Here is a 15,094-nt window from a genome sequence, read left to right as displayed (position 1 = left end):
CACACACACACACACACACACACACACACACACAGTTATTGAGCTGTAAGGTAGATGTGACATTGAACTCATGCTAACTTTGTTTAAGCCACACTAAAAACACACAATTAACAACATTTATGATAAAAAGAATAAAAAAAACACATTTGTGTTTTACTGAATTCAAAAGCACTGTTAATATCCATTATGTTAAATTTGAAACACTCAGTTTATAAGAGAAACTTTTATTTCTTCTCGTCTGAGGAGGTTGTGCTTTTATTATGACTGAAATAAGCCCTCAGTGTCTCCAGCCTCTCTCCAGCTTTTAGAAAAGTCTTGATTTATGTCATATAAGCACAATTTATATTTACAGCCATTTAGAGAAAGGAAACCAAGTTAACCAGGTAGATGTTTCATTGAAGTGGCTCAAACTGGTCATAAAGGAAGACCGTGCACACCAGGAAACAGCCAGGAGGGAAATCCTTCTCACAGGAAGTGGCAGACAAAGATAGGAACACTTAGTAAAACACACACACACAAAATCTCTGCTGCAGAAATCTGGCATTAGAGGCATTAGAAGCTCAGGTAGCACTGACGTGTCTCCAACATGAGGATTCTTTCTGCCTGACTTATGAGTCTTTGATTTCATTGGCACGGAGTTTGCACCAGATGCTCTAACGTGCACAAAGAGGAGACGGCAGATGTGTTGGGACGTTCTCCACGTGTACACACGCTACGTCTTCAATGCCCTTCGGAGATAAGAAGCTGGTCTTATTTACAGTACACAGATTAGCTGCTTCTCTTTTAACTTTAGTTCAGGTGAAAAGAAGCCAATGCTATAACTGACGTGATGCTATTTTGGTGGAAAACTGGCTCGATTCAACAGGAATTAATGTTAAAACTGCAACTCTTGGTCCTTGAAGAGGTTCAACTTGGGCTCAAATCATTTTTATGGTCACTTTTTCACATCACATACAGAATGGGAATGCTGTTTCACTCTGTGTGCAAAAACATGACATTTATTCCGACATTATATGATGGCAGTTACTTAAATTGGACTTTTTAAAATGTCTCCTTCTTCTTTGCCTCTCAGAGTGCATTTGTTTATTTAATAATCAGGACAGGCCATCACGGTGGACACTCACACAGCTGACTGTAGGCTGCAAAAAGGCCCCAGCAACGAATTCAAACTGAACAAGTGCACACAAAACCTTGAAATAGTTGAGCGCGTGCACACGCGAGTACGCAGATCATCTTAAAGCGCGTACGTTCAAGCTGTTGTTAAGCATCGCACTGATAGTTTCAGTCAACTGTGAAGGTTAAGAGTTGCCTTTGCAAGTCAGTTTACCTTAAGTTCAGGAATATTGTCAGTTTGAATACAAATATGGAAAGAATTTGTATCCTTAGTTCCTGACAAATGAATTGCCAGGGCCTGAAACTGTGCACAGACACGTTAGTCATGGGGGGAAAAAAACAATAGGTGCGATTGTTCTGCAAAATTTAGACATCTGGTATGTCTACATTTTGGAAACAAATGTCCCCTGCAGGTGTGAACCCTCTCCCCTCCTTTGCTGTGCACAGTTGGGTTCTGATATATACATATAAAGGAAACAAGGGCTAACATTTAGCTTCTGTCACCCTCTGAGTGCAAGCAAAAAACGGCCGACTGGGATCTGAGTGCGCGTGGTGGTGTTGGCTTTTCGGCTCCATACGAAGCGGACCTGTGACCTCCGTGGAGACGAGCCGTGCATGTTCAGAGGGGCGAGCCGCGAGTTAAAACACCCGCCATGTCAAGTAAAGCGAGCTGCGCGCAAGAATGTGCCTTTGAGTGACACCGGTTGGAACAGGATCTTTCAGAATGTTTGATGAATGAATCTTTCACATACATGCAGGAGTGGTGGGGTGTGGGGGGGGGTGTGGCGTGGATTTTTTTTCCCTACTTTGAAAAATAAGGAAGCATCTGTGGAGCAGATCACTTTGGCTCCTCAGTGTTGGATGTGTGACGATCCTGGCAAGTACGGTGAAGCGAATATGGGATGGAAGCTACCAGAGGAGGGCGAAGTGGCCTCGACTGAACTCCCCCAAAACAGCAGGGACTGAAATAAAGCCACCGGTGTTGCAGTGATGGGAGATTTCTGAAGCCCGCAGAGGGATTTCAGCAGTTCTTTCTTCCTTATAGTGAGAGACACGTCTGCCTGTGTGAGACCTTCATAACTCACATCCCTGTGAATCTGTCCCAGCTTGTGGGGTGAAAAGGGAGGGAGCAAACTAAACAGGGAGGGAAGGAAAGAAAGAATGTACTGAGATCTCATCATGTGATTTCTGATTTTTTTTTTCCCCTCTCTTTAAAAAAAAAATCACTCAAGAGCGATTACATGTTTGCAGAGTGGTTCTCTGAGCAAGTTTTTCCAAACCCTCATAGCTCTTGGTTTCCCTTCTTTCTCCTGTGTTATTCAACAGCTTCTCAGCGCTTTTTTTTTCTTCTTCGCCCACTGGCGTGACGTGTAAGAGGAGTTCCTGCAGTCTAGAGGGAAGGAGAGGCGGACATTTACTTAAGCTGTCAAAGAGGAGGCAAATTGAAGGTGTAAACAAGGGGGAGAGGCTGTTGGTGTTTTGGCCTGAGCTCGTATGCCTTGTCCTCACCAGAGAGGCGAGGGAGAGGAGGATGATGAGCGTTGAGGAGGAGAAGAAGGAAGAAAAGAAAGTGAAATAAGTGACTGGGGCAGAGGAGAGATAGAGCCGATTCTGTCGCTTGTAGGTAAACGTGGATGAGAAGCTACAGCTGAGGATCCTGTCAGACACGGGAGGAGGAGGAGGACAGAAGTCTGGACTTCCTGCAGTGACCACCAGACAGGATGAGGTACCACGGCAGGGTAAGATCCCACTCCTGTTTTAAATGATGCTGTGTCCTGTACTGCAGCTGCTGCTGTGGACTGTTCTTGTTGTTGTTGATTCCGTTAGTCCACACGGGACTCTCTGCTTTTCAGTTTTAACTTCAAAGAGGGCGAAGTGGAAACTGCCTTTTCCCAGCAGTTCCAGTAGTGCCTCATCAGTTTTAGGAAAGCAGCTCTGGTAGCGGAGCTTTTGCCTCGCTGTAGAGTGGTGGGGCAAGCCTTATAAGGAAGACAATTCCAATGGAGTCACCCCAGAGGGCTTAGTCATGCAGCCTGGTGCCAAGACCCATTGCTATTAGCCTTGGAGCTGGCTGTCACTGCACCCACGGATCTGGAGATTTTCACTGAAGCTCCCTGGTCCCCAACTCAAATCCCTTTTAAAGCACGTACTCAACTTCTGTGAGCCTCAGAGCCCTGAAAACTAGTCATGTGTTCATGCCCTAAACTTGGTCGCATTCCTACGGTTTGATAGCAAGTAAGTCATAATTAAAACTCCCACTGCCCCCTCCCCTTAGTGCCAGGGTGATAAAATTCCTGGGTTAAAAATACGAGATGTTGCTCATGACCGCTTTTTGAAAACAAAGTCCTCAGTGTTTCTGAGCTGTTTTCTGCTTTGTTGCTAGGGAAGTCTGAGCTTTCCGTGTAGTTGTTTTTTTTCGTTTTTTTTTTAAAGGCAAGTGAGTTTAACAAGAATAAACCACCGAAGTGCACATTTCAGACACACCTATACATCAGGAAAACTAGCTGAACATAAAAGGCGCGAGAGGCAAATGGAATTTAAGCTAGGAGCCAAAGCAGCTGAGAGCCAGGTACGACTAGGCAGCATCATTCACCATGAGAACTAATGCAGGAACTAAACACCCCTGAGAGTATTATTATATTATTAATCAGTTAGGCAGCGCTGAACATCACTGCCTGCTTCACAGTGGAAACTGCTGCAACCCTCAACTCTGGTTCTAATGGTGAAAACACAGTCAGAGTCCTCTTAACAATGCGGGACATGAAATCGTGCCCGAAGGCTGACAGCTACATAGAAATATTCAAAAACATCTACTGGATCTCTGCCCCTAACCTGACCCTAGCATTCCTTTGTTGTGTCCTTTGGAAAATCTGACTGTGAACTGCAATTACTGCCAGTAGGAAGTCCACCTGCAGGAGTGGGAGAACAATATTCCTGTGTGGAGCGGAGAGGAGGTCCTGCAGTGGATGTGTCCAGTGACTTTCCTCTGCTCCCACTTCTTGGCTTTGTTCCACTGTTGTATTTTTGTTTTAATTTTCCTGCATCCAGCACTTGAAGATAAAGGCCTTTCACCCGCACTGACCAACCAAACGAGGCCCCTGAGAGGCTGTTGTATAAAAAAAAGAAAGAAACTCTTTGGACGCATGGCTCTATTGTTTCACATTCTTAGAATATGTAGGGAAACACAGGGGGGATTTTCTCATTTGCTGTTTGCGCTACTGAAGAGTGAATGTTGTGACTGATTCTACTCTGATTCCGATGCCTGGACATTTATTATCAGTAAGTATTAACTGCTGACCTTTTGGATTCTATTCATGTGGTACACATGTGTGCTTTATTGACTGATGGTTGTCTTCGTTGATGTTTGTCCTCACAGCAGGGTTGGCATGTACTCATCTTTTGCTTTCTTAAATAGCTCTGCTGTGATAAAAGTGTGTGCAGTGTACATACATCACCTCACACTAATCTCACTTTCGACCAACAAAGTCTGTTTATGATTCACATTCCTTAAATATCTCCACAGCTTCTTCCTATTGTATCTTGCTGATCCTGTTACGTTATGTCGACGTTCTCACTTAATATCAGTGTCTTTTATAGTTGTGTGAAAGTTTGTGCAGCAAATGTTTCGATATTGGGTTAAATGTTGGTTTTGTGCTCCCCCTGCTGGTCAATGCTAGTTATAACAATTCGACAGTTGTGTGAGAATAACTATTCTTTTGATAAATTTTGACAACAACTGTTGAGGTCACGTCAGTCTATCACCTCACCAAGAATCCCTTCACCCTGGTGCTGTTTAATTATCCGGTACTTCTCATCCCTCTTGCAGGAGGTGGATATTGAAGGGAGAGTGCGCCTGGTGATGGAGAGCGCCCTGACGGCCCGGGACAGGGTGGGCGTGCAGGACTTTCTCCTCCTGGAAAACCACAACAGTGAGGCGGCCTTCATAGAGAACCTCCGGAGACGCTTGAGAGAAAACCTCATCTATGTAACGGAGCAATTTTTATCATAACGGTGTTACCAAAGGTTTCAGTTTGCGCGATGACTCCGGCTTGAATGTGCTGTCATGTTTTGGCTCAGACGTATATTGGCTCGGTGTTGGTGTCGGTGAACCCATACAGGGAGCTGGAGATTTACTCTAAACAGCAGATGGAGCGGTACAGAGGGATCAGCTTCTATGAGATCTCACCACACATGTGAGTCTCATTACTGTTTTTAAAATTCATTTTTCCCCTCCAAATTGATTTCCCATGATCAAACTGCTTTTTTGCTGGATCATCTGCTTTAGATTCTAGGTGAATCACACACTTTTGTCACATGCATCCTCAAAAGTGGCTCAAAGAGGATCAGACTGCTCGGGGTGACCTTCCAGAGGTCTTATCATGTAACTCTACTTCATGATGCTCCTTCCCTGCTCTCCTCCTCCAGCTACGCCCTGTCTGACAACACCTATCGGGCCATGCGGACTGAGAGGAAGGACCAGTGTATTCTTATATCCGGAGAGAGTGGCGCAGGTAAAACTGAAGCCTCCAAGAAGATCCTCCTCTACTACTCGGTCACCTGTCCCACCAACGACCGTATGGCTTCCCTCGGAGAGTGCCTGCTGCAGTCTATCCCTGTTCTGGAGGTGTTTTGCTCTCTGCATTTCTATTTTCAATTCATTACCCCCATATGTAGAATAATATATCTGATTATCGTTATTAGCTGTTTGATTTTGGCATTTTAATGCATTCCACCTTTGTGCAGGCATTTGGCAATGCCAAAACTCTGAGAAATGACAACTCCAGCCGATTTGGAAAATACATGGACATCCAGTTTGACTTCAGGGTAAGAACTCAATCAGTTCCATTTCCGCCCAAGAACGACTGAATTGTGAATTCAAATGACACCACAGTCCTTCTCGTTGTGTGTCTGCTTATCAAGCTGCATGATCAAAGCTAAAGATTAAGAAGATCACGGTACACATTATGTAGCTGATGAGGAAAAAGATCTTTCATATTTTGAGAATTTTAATTTGCCATCATTTTGTGGAACCTCTCCCAGGGAGCGCCAGTGGGCGGACACATCCTGAACTACCTGCTGGAGAAATCTCGGGTTGTGCACCAGAACCACGGTGAGAGGAACTTCCACATCTTCTATCAGCTCTTGGATGGAGCAGACAACAACTTGCTCAATGAACTGGACCTTGAGAGAAACCCACAGAAATACCAATATCTGGTCAAGGTGTGTGCGTTGCTGAGTTTTCATTAGTTTTCTGTGTCTGCTCCACTTTTCTGGGTTTGGGACAGAGAGGCAGTGATTTTAGAAGGACATCACAGGCTGTCCTGTCCCCATTTACCTATCTGTCTTGAGGGCTTGTCCAAAGGTGGACATGCCTGGACTGTGTGACCATAGATGAGGGCAGGAGCATAAACTAACTTTCAAGCTGAGGCCAATAGGACAATTTAATCTGCAAAAAGCAATTTCCTCTTATTGGGATTTTACCAGCAGGTATGTTCTAATGTCCAATTGTCTTGTTCAGGGGAACTGCCCCCGGATCAGCTCTGTCAGTGACAAGAATAATTGGAAAGCTGTGATGAAGGCTCTGTCTGTCATTGGGTTCACGGAAGAGGAAGTGCAGGTGATTATTACCACAATGGGAAAATAAGCATTTCTTTCTTTGACACGGTATTTGACACAGTAAATGACTCATTTACAGTTTGAATTAGCATTAAAAAAAACCAAAGCAATTATTAACAGTTGTTCCTGTGTGAAGGATTTTCATAAAATGTTCCAATTTCACATTGTTTATATGGTCTTGCTTCCACTTAACGAGCTCAACTCTTCAAGCTTTGGGTGTGTGTCAGCGCGTTACTCCTTTCCTTGGATTTAAACATTTGCTCTTTGCCCCAGAACCTGCTGAGAATCGTCGGCAGCATCCTCCACCTTGGAAACGCTCAGTTTGGAGAAGGGGAGGGGGGAGAAACTTATATCACCACCGAGCCTGAGATCAGCACTCTTGCGAAGGTGAGAACAGCCCTTTTTGTATTACTGGGTGTTCAAATATGCACAAAATCCTGCGAGGAGACGCAGCCACGAACGGATGTGTTGTTGTTTTCCAGCTGCTGGCTGTTGACGGCTCTGCCCTTGGGGAGGCACTCACACACAAGAAGCTCAAAGCCAAAGGAGAAGAGGTCATATATAAATAGAAAGATTGATATATCTGTTTGTTTTGGGGTTTTTTTTATTTCATTTGGTGTTAAAATAGAAATGTTGGTCTCACAGGTGATCAGCCCGCTCAGTTTCGAGCAGGCGCTGTCTGCCCGTGATGCCTTGGCCAAAACTATGTACAGACGCACCTTCAATTGGTTGGTGGAGAAGATTAACCAGTCTCTGGCTCCAAAGGTCCAGTTCTGATGCATCGCTGCTGTTTTTTTTGCTTGTTTGCACTTTCCCCACCCTCTAATCTCTTGACGGTTTCTAATCTGCTGTGCAGGATGAGCTGCACCGCAGCAGTAAGAGCTCCACCCTCATAGGACTTTTAGATATTTATGGATTTGAGGTCCTGCAGTGCAACAGGTTGGAGTTATTACAACTGTTCTCATTTTTAGCTCAACAAATATTTGCTGCAATTTCCAAAATTAGTTTGATGAATAAACAAGCTCAACATTAAATGCAAGAAAAGCCTTGTTTGGTTGACAGAAGGTTGCTAAATCATCTGAGTAATTGTATAATCAGCTGTAATTCCTGTTAGTGGGACCAGCTGAATCAACGCAGTCATGTCCTCATTTCCAACTAAAATACCATGAGTCAACTTTTCTATGTTTTCACTTCCATTTCCTCTTTGACATCCTGCTCCTGTGCACAGCTTTGAGCAATTCTGCATCAACTACTGCAATGAGAAGTTGCAGCAGCTGTTCATTGAGCTCACCCTGAAGTCCGAGCAGGAAGAATATGAGACAGAGGGGATCGCCGTGAGTCTTTTAGTCAGCACATAAAGAAATATTTATGGTTCTCTGCCAACGCATTTCTTTCCCTCTAATTTTAGTGGGAGACAGTGAAGTACTTTGACAACAAAATCATTTGTGACCTGGTTGAGGAGAAGCACAAAGGCATCATCTCTATTCTGGTGTGTGTGTGTGTGTGTGTTGTGTGTGTGTGTGTGTGTGTGTGGTGTGTGTGTGTGTTGTGTGTGTGTGTGTGTGTGTGTGTGTGTGTGTGTGAGAGAGACACATGTTTAAGGTGTGTGTCTGTGACTTTGGCTCGAGTCAAACAGTGTTTCTACTCTCAGAACGAAGAGTGTCTGAGACCGGGAGAAACATGTGACATGACTTTTCTGGAGAAATTGGAAGACACGCTGGGCAATCATCCCCACTTCATCACGTAAACATCAACTTTTTTAAAATAGAAATGATGATTGCAGCACGCCAGTAGCAAGCGGGCAGTCCTTGACACCTGTGTGGTCTCTGCACGTGTCTTTCAGCCATAAACTGGCCAATGGAAAAACACGGCGGGTGATGAGCAGGGAGGAGTTCAGGCTGCTGCATTATGCTGGAGAAGTCAACTACAACGTCAATGGTAAGTTCCCTGTTCACCTCTATGCTTCCTGGGCTCAGAGGTCAATGAGTCAATCAGTGAATCAATGAATATCAATTATTTACCAATAAAATTGCATTAAAATTTCACGATTAAAATTTTGACAACATCAATTGGTTTAAAAGTAATGAATCAATGATTATAAGAGTTTAAACAGGGGAAAATATCTTCTGCTGTCTCATCAAAGGCAAGTTTTGGTCAAACTGAGTCAGGGTCTTTTGGTTTATTTTGTTTTTATAGGTTTCCTTGACAAGAATAACAATTTTCTGAACAGGAACCTAAAAGAGGTGAGACTATAATAACAATATTATTAATATTAAAAAATAAAGAAGAAGAACTTCAGCAATACCCCAACCTTTGGTGTTGCAGCAGTAAGAGGAAGTTGCTGTGGTTGTGTGGTTTTCTCTTCAGGTTATGTGCAAATCAGACAACCAGATCCTGAGAGCCTGCTTCCACAGAGAGGAAGCCATGGACCAAAAGCGACAGGAAATGGTGACAGTCGGCTCTCTCACTTAATCCCTGCTGCTGCCTCGCAGTTAAAATGACACGTTTAAGTACCTGTCTGGTTTATATATGTGTTTTCATGTCTGTACCTGCAGGCTGCAACTAATTTCAAAAACAGCCTGATGAAACTGATGGAGATCCTCATGTCTAAAGAACCGTCCTATGTGCGATGTATCAAACCCAATGATGCCAAGCAGCCAGGTACATCTTAAAGGGTTTAATTCCCCCTTGTTACCATCTACTGCATGTTTAAATCATAAATCAATGGGATTTAACAGTATGTTTTGGCCTTTTTAAAGGATTTTGCTATAGCATTATAATGCATATGACTGAAGGTATGTTTAGAAAGGACTTTATCATTAAAAAAGGACCAAATTACAAAAATACAATCCTCTCCTTCACGACTGCACCTGATTATAGGAAACAGTGTGTCATGTTTTACATGGACAGTAAGATGTCTTGTAATTGAATTTGGCTTAATAGTCAATAAACAAAGCATCTTTGTGTAGGCAAGTTTGATGACGTCCTGGTCAGACATCAGGTGAAGTATCTGGGCCTGATGGAAAACCTGAGGGTCAGGAGAGCTGGTTTTGCCTATCGACGCCGCTTCGAGGCCTTCCTGCAGAGGTGACTTTTCTCTTTTGTTTCCCCTTCAATATTCAGCCGCCTGTCTCTGTAACTGTGCACGAAATGATCTCAGGTTTAAACCCCTGTGTCCTGAGACGTGGCCCAACTGGCACGGCAGGCTGGAAGATGGCGTCTCCACTCTGGTCAACCACCTTGGCTATAAAGAGGAAGAGTACCAGCTGGGAAGGTATTGTGTCATAGCAGGGAGAGGAGGGTATAGAGCTGAAGTAATTCCCTCTGCATTCATACAGGGGTGCATATTGCTCATATTTTAGTTTTCTAAAAAAGGCAAGAAATGCTCTGAGAATTCTTTGATCATTTTCCTGCAGGACAAAAATTTTCATCCGCTTCCCAAAAACGCTCTTCAGAACCGAGGATGCTCTTCAAGCCAAAAAGCCAGACATAGGTCAGTAACAGCGGCCAAGAAAATAAATAGTCCCAATCACAGTGTACATGTGTGAATTTGCCTCTTCTCTCTGTGTCTTTGTGCATTCCAGCTTTGATCCTGCAGACATCGTGGAGAGGTTACCGGGAACGGTCCAAGTATCAGCGCATCCGACATGCAGGTCAGCTCCTAGAATAAATAACAGAAGGATAAGAACCCAACAGATATTTAAACCTGCACATGTAAACACGGGCAGGTCTGTCTGCAGACTGTGAGTCTGTCTGTGTAGATAATTGTATGCACAGCATCAATATCCATTATTCATATGCCTTTTTGAATTCAAACGGGCTGCCTCCACTGTCATGTGGTTATTTCCTATGCTTTGTGCGTGCGCAGTCATCGTGATCCAGTCTGCGTGGCGAGGGATGAAAGCGCGCAGGAGGGCGAAGACACGGCGGCAGGCTGCTGAGTTGATACGCAGGTGCTGGGTCTGATGCCGTTCTGCATTTGGCAGCGCTCACTTGTGCTTTAGGGGCTCATCCTCTGTGTTTACTCTGTGGTTTTCAGGTTCATAAAAGGCTTCATCTACCGTCACGAGGAATACTGCCCCGAAAACGATTATTTCATCGATCACGTACGGTGCTCCTTCCTCAAGAAGCTACGTCAAAACCTGCCCAAGAGTGTTTTGGACAAAAGTTGGCCGACGCCGCCGCCCTCCCTGGTTGAGGTGCGACACAACGCGTTATTATTATAGAATTAATTTAATCTCAGCAAAGTTATTGAAGACGCTTCCATGACTCTGCAGGCTTCAGAAAACCTGAGGAATCTGCACATGAGAAACATGGTCATCAAGTACTGCAAGAGGGTCCAGCCTGAATGGAAGAAACAGGTTTGTTGAACAGAGAGAGCAGGAATTTAAACGTTACCATGGAAATAACTTTGTTCATCTTTACTGCAGATGAAGCAAAAGGTAATCGCCAGTGAGATCTTCAAGGACCAGAAGGATGGCTATCCTCAGACTGTTGGGAGACTGTTTCTGGACACCAGACTGGGTACATGATGAGAATACAGCACAGGATAGTTGTGCAAGCTTACAGCTGCTATCAATACATGAAACCTGTCCCTGCTACCAACAGAACCTGAGCAAATCAGCCTGAAAGTGCTGCAGACCCTTGGCAACGACAAAGTGCAGGTAAGGACTCCTTTAAAAAAAAATAAAAAAAATAGTATTTTATAAAAGTGCTTCACAACAGTGCTGCATCTCCGTTTCAGTACGGTGTTCCGGTCACCAAGTATGACCGGAGGGGCTTCAAGCCTCGCCCTCGCCAACTGCTCCTCACTAACACGTTCGCCGTCCTGGTGGACAGGACCAAGATCAAGCAGAGACTCGATTACTCAGCGCTAAGAGGTGAAAACGGGGCGTGGCCACTTGTGCCAGTTGACCTTTCTGTATCTATGGTAAAGTAGTGATGACATTTGTTCACAAATGGAACGTTGAGCTAAAGGTGAGATAATGAGTCAGTAACTGCAAACCTGTGCTAAAGTTTCCGTGAGTTTCCATCACGCCGCATTGATGACCCCCCCCAGAAAATCCTCAAAAAGCCGTCGTTTTACTTGAGATTTAGGGTGCCCATTTTCTTTCTTGCAGGTATCTCTGTCAGTTCTCTCAGCGATGGAATATTTGTCCTGCACATGCCCAACGAGGACAGTAAGCAGAAGGTACGGTAGGACACGGTGCACGGGACTGTGCTCGGCCACACAACTGCCCTAAACCCACTCGTTCCTCCCGATTAGGGCGACGTGGTGCTGCAATGCAACTACGTGATCGAGGTGGTGACCAAATTAGGCCTGATGGCCTGCAAAGTCAACTACGTCAACGTCAGCCCGGGCAGGTTAGGCCCCCACTGTCCACCTCACTGGGACGAAGGTCACCAAATCACAAAAAGCACTCATCTGTCCCGTCTCCTGTTCGACCCGCAGCGTCCGATTTGCCGTGGCGCGAGGCAAAGAGGGAATCATCGACTTTGTCCGGGGTTCTGAGCTAAAGGTGGCCAAAGGCAAACGAGGACATCTGCTTGTGGTGAGTCATCAGATGTTGTGAAGTCATGTGCTGACCCGGCAGGCAGGAAGGGAGTTTTGCGCCTACTAATAAAACTTGTGTTCAATCTGCTCTCAGACAGCCCCTCAGATCAACAGCACATGAAGAAACAGGAAACAGGCGAAGGTTTCAGCCTCGGCGGAGGACCGTCCCTCTGCAGCGTGTGCTTGTGACAACACGGGCATAACACACTTAACAGAAGGAACACCCACAATTTATTCAGCTACGTCTTTGTTACTATGAGTGTTTTTGGTAATTGTATTCATTTTTCTTTAAAATCATAACATGAAGTCACCAAAGTTCCAAATCCTTCATCTCTTTATTGTCACTCAGTAAAGGCATAAAAATATTCAGTTATATTAAATATTTAAAAATAAACAGCATACAATGTATAACAATTTGTCTTTATGTTGCAAATAAAATAAAACCACTTGGAAATAAATAGCTTTAATAAATATTTGAATAAATAATAAAAAAACAAATCTGGAAAGTCCTGTAAATTACTGTAAAGGCTTACAGGTAAAAACAGGATGTTGGAAGGCATTCTCTCTATTCTGGCTGTTAGAGCTCAGACAGAAACTCTGGGAAATACCCAAGGATGTCCCCCAGCAGTCAATCATCATGTAAAATGAAGCTTAAATGAAACAATGACTGAACCCATTACAGTGTAGTTTTCCCTCTGAGGCTCTGTTACACATATATTTCTTTTAGTGTGCACGTTTTTCCTCTCTATGTTGAGTCACATGTGTTTTGGAAGCCAACAGGAGGAAGTCTCTTGCCAGCTTGGTGAGGTAAAGGTCCAGATCCCTCAGAATGACGTAACCCTCCACTCGGCTAGACCACACTGTTTTCGGGCCGGTGTTTCTGGTTGGAGCTGCGTTTCCTGGTGTTGGAAGTGGTTTTATTTGGGGGCGCTGAATGTCTCTCATCTGCAGAAGAAAGAGAAACTGTTTTTGCTGTGTTGCTGTGCACTGAAACGGAATCTATGATTTAGGAAAATACCTGACTGCTCAGTTGGCGCATCAGGTCCTGCAGGTCCAGCTGAATGTGTTTGATGGCCTGGGGTAAAGTGTTGCGGACCACTGCTCCCACCACCTGAGCCTCCTCCCCCTCCTCCTCCAGCTGTTTTCTTTTCTTGTCCAGCATGTCCCAGTAGTTTTTTATGTCCCACAAAGCAGCATGCAGCCTTTCCCAGTCCTGATGCACAACAATAGGAATATTTTAAAACCCTGGTTTCTAAAGAAAAAAAGGGGAACTCACAGAACTTTTCAGCAACATTTTCCTGACAGCGTTAGCACGAGGGCGGAAGCTGTTTGACAACTTTCAGACAAATGTAGGAAAGACAAAAAAAAAATCAATCGAGCTGATACTGACCGACAGTTTTAACCAGACGTAGAAATCTGTGGAAAGTAACGGAAGCCCCTCAAGCTGTTGGCTTCTGTCTTCAAAATGCCTGTCGCCCAACTGCTGCTCCTTCTGTCCGAGGAACGGTGATGGTAAAACAGTTGGTCAAACACCTTCACTGCGACTGCAGTTAGAGCTTGTGATTTAAGGTGTAGCATTATTAGGGGCTCACATATTTCTTCTCCAGCTGCTGGACACGGGTTCGAGTGGACCTTGTGAGATGGAAGGAGTTGTTGTATTTGTTCTTGAGGACCAGTGATGGTGCAGACGACACCAAACAGTTCAACACACAGCAGAGGACGACAGTCTGCCGCCAAACAGCCATCTGCAACGCATCACAAAATCACGAGGCTTACTTGTGACACCTTGATTTCTGGCAGAAGAAATAGAATTTCTGAGGAAAAACATGTCTAATAAATGTGTTATCGACTATAATTCTGAACATAAATAAGTTATTTCTTATCCTCCTCCTAGTCATTATGAAAAAAGGGTTTACAGTAGGTAGTTTGTAAAGTTTCCCTAGAATAACCCTCAAAAATCCTTCCTAGAGATTCTAGTCTTAGACAACGTGGTTGCACATGCACGGAAAATAGAAACGTTCCTAGTTTCTGTGGAAACAGAGATACAGTTTTGGTTTGTGGTCTTGAGTCAGACAGCAGACAGGTTACATCACAGCTGGGAGAGCATGACTACATTGCATATTTATTGGTGCCAGTAAAACCTTCGTAAATATTCCCCTTTTTTAATTCATTTTGTTTATTACTCAAGTGCTATTAAAATACAAAGTAAACTTTTTTCCGATTCTAGATATGTCACAATGCATCAGACACATTATTAAACTTTTTTTGTGCACCGTTAACATCAGTAACAATTGGGTGAACCCTGCACTTTATATATAGCGGACAATAAAAAGGAACGTTTTTGAACAGAATCAACTGCAGAACAACTGGATAGAACATTACAAATCATTGTTCATATTTTTATACGCCTTATTTATTACAGGCTTACCTTGATGGAGATGCTCACAGCAGGGAATCAGGAGTGATGTGCCATTCTGAGCATATCTTGTGTTTATATATACATCCTCCAAAACTTTCAGTTTCAAATAGATCTGGATTTTTTTCAAGTTCCCTCCCATTTTCGACTCTCATTACTCTGTCGGTATTTTGCGGTTACAAGAGTGTTTCGAAAACATGACTAAGCAGCCAGATAAGCTGATTGCAGAGCGGGGAACCATTTGTAGGACTCATTAAATATGATTTTCAAACTAAAAGCACTAATCTACCCCACAGCAATAAGCAGGTGGGGTTATCGCCCTCCCCCGTATATGGAAAGTGCTGAGCAGTTAAAACAAAAGGGGAAAAAGAAAAAAAATGGACATGTTATGGGAA

The 15,094-nt window shown here is 44.0% G+C and overlaps 2 protein-coding genes across 3 annotated transcripts; one reads left to right on the top strand and one right to left on the bottom strand.

Annotated features, from left to right (window-relative positions):
* Positions 1 to 2,347: 2,347 nt before the first annotated feature.
* Positions 2,348 to 12,781, top strand: myo1ca (myosin Ic, paralog a). Of its 2 annotated transcripts, none has more exons than XM_057054686.1 (32): positions 2,348 to 2,852; positions 4,940 to 5,098; positions 5,191 to 5,306; positions 5,539 to 5,737; positions 5,857 to 5,937; positions 6,154 to 6,333; positions 6,632 to 6,730; positions 7,003 to 7,116; positions 7,212 to 7,283; positions 7,375 to 7,494; positions 7,586 to 7,668; positions 7,958 to 8,063; positions 8,138 to 8,218; positions 8,381 to 8,472; positions 8,573 to 8,667; positions 8,926 to 8,972; positions 9,097 to 9,177; positions 9,285 to 9,390; positions 9,699 to 9,816; positions 9,890 to 10,003; positions 10,146 to 10,222; positions 10,314 to 10,382; positions 10,598 to 10,682; positions 10,769 to 10,928; positions 11,007 to 11,090; positions 11,160 to 11,253; positions 11,338 to 11,393; positions 11,474 to 11,609; positions 11,850 to 11,920; positions 11,996 to 12,093; positions 12,182 to 12,281; positions 12,378 to 12,781. In XM_057054686.1, exons 1-32 carry the CDS (start codon positions 2,835 to 2,837, stop codon positions 12,402 to 12,404), a joined length of 3,138 nt encoding a protein of 1,045 aa, XP_056910666.1. In that variant the 5' UTR covers positions 2,348 to 2,834; the 3' UTR covers positions 12,405 to 12,781. The 2 variants fall into 2 exon arrangements, with proteins under 2 accessions (XP_056910666.1, XP_056910665.1); XM_057054685.1 differs by lacking the exon at positions 2,348 to 2,852 and adding an exon at positions 4,246 to 4,392.
* Positions 12,600 to 14,852, bottom strand: LOC130537693 (uncharacterized). Its single transcript, XM_057054687.1, has 5 exons — positions 14,712 to 14,852; positions 13,876 to 14,028; positions 13,674 to 13,775; positions 13,302 to 13,496; positions 12,600 to 13,228 (listed from the first exon to the last, which is right to left on the bottom strand). The coding sequence occupies exons 2-5, from the start codon at positions 14,026 to 14,028 to the stop codon at positions 13,007 to 13,009; spliced, it is 672 nt and encodes a 223-aa protein (XP_056910667.1). The 5' UTR covers positions 14,712 to 14,852; the 3' UTR covers positions 12,600 to 13,006.
* Positions 14,853 to 15,094: the final 242 nt, after the last annotated feature.

Source organism: Takifugu flavidus, chromosome 14 (assembly GCF_003711565.1).
Source record: "Takifugu flavidus isolate HTHZ2018 chromosome 14, ASM371156v2, whole genome shotgun sequence".
Taxonomy (NCBI): domain Eukaryota; kingdom Metazoa; phylum Chordata; class Actinopteri; order Tetraodontiformes; family Tetraodontidae; genus Takifugu; species Takifugu flavidus.
Note: the sequence above shows the minus strand (reverse complement) of the source record. Positions and strands in the feature narration are given on the sequence as shown.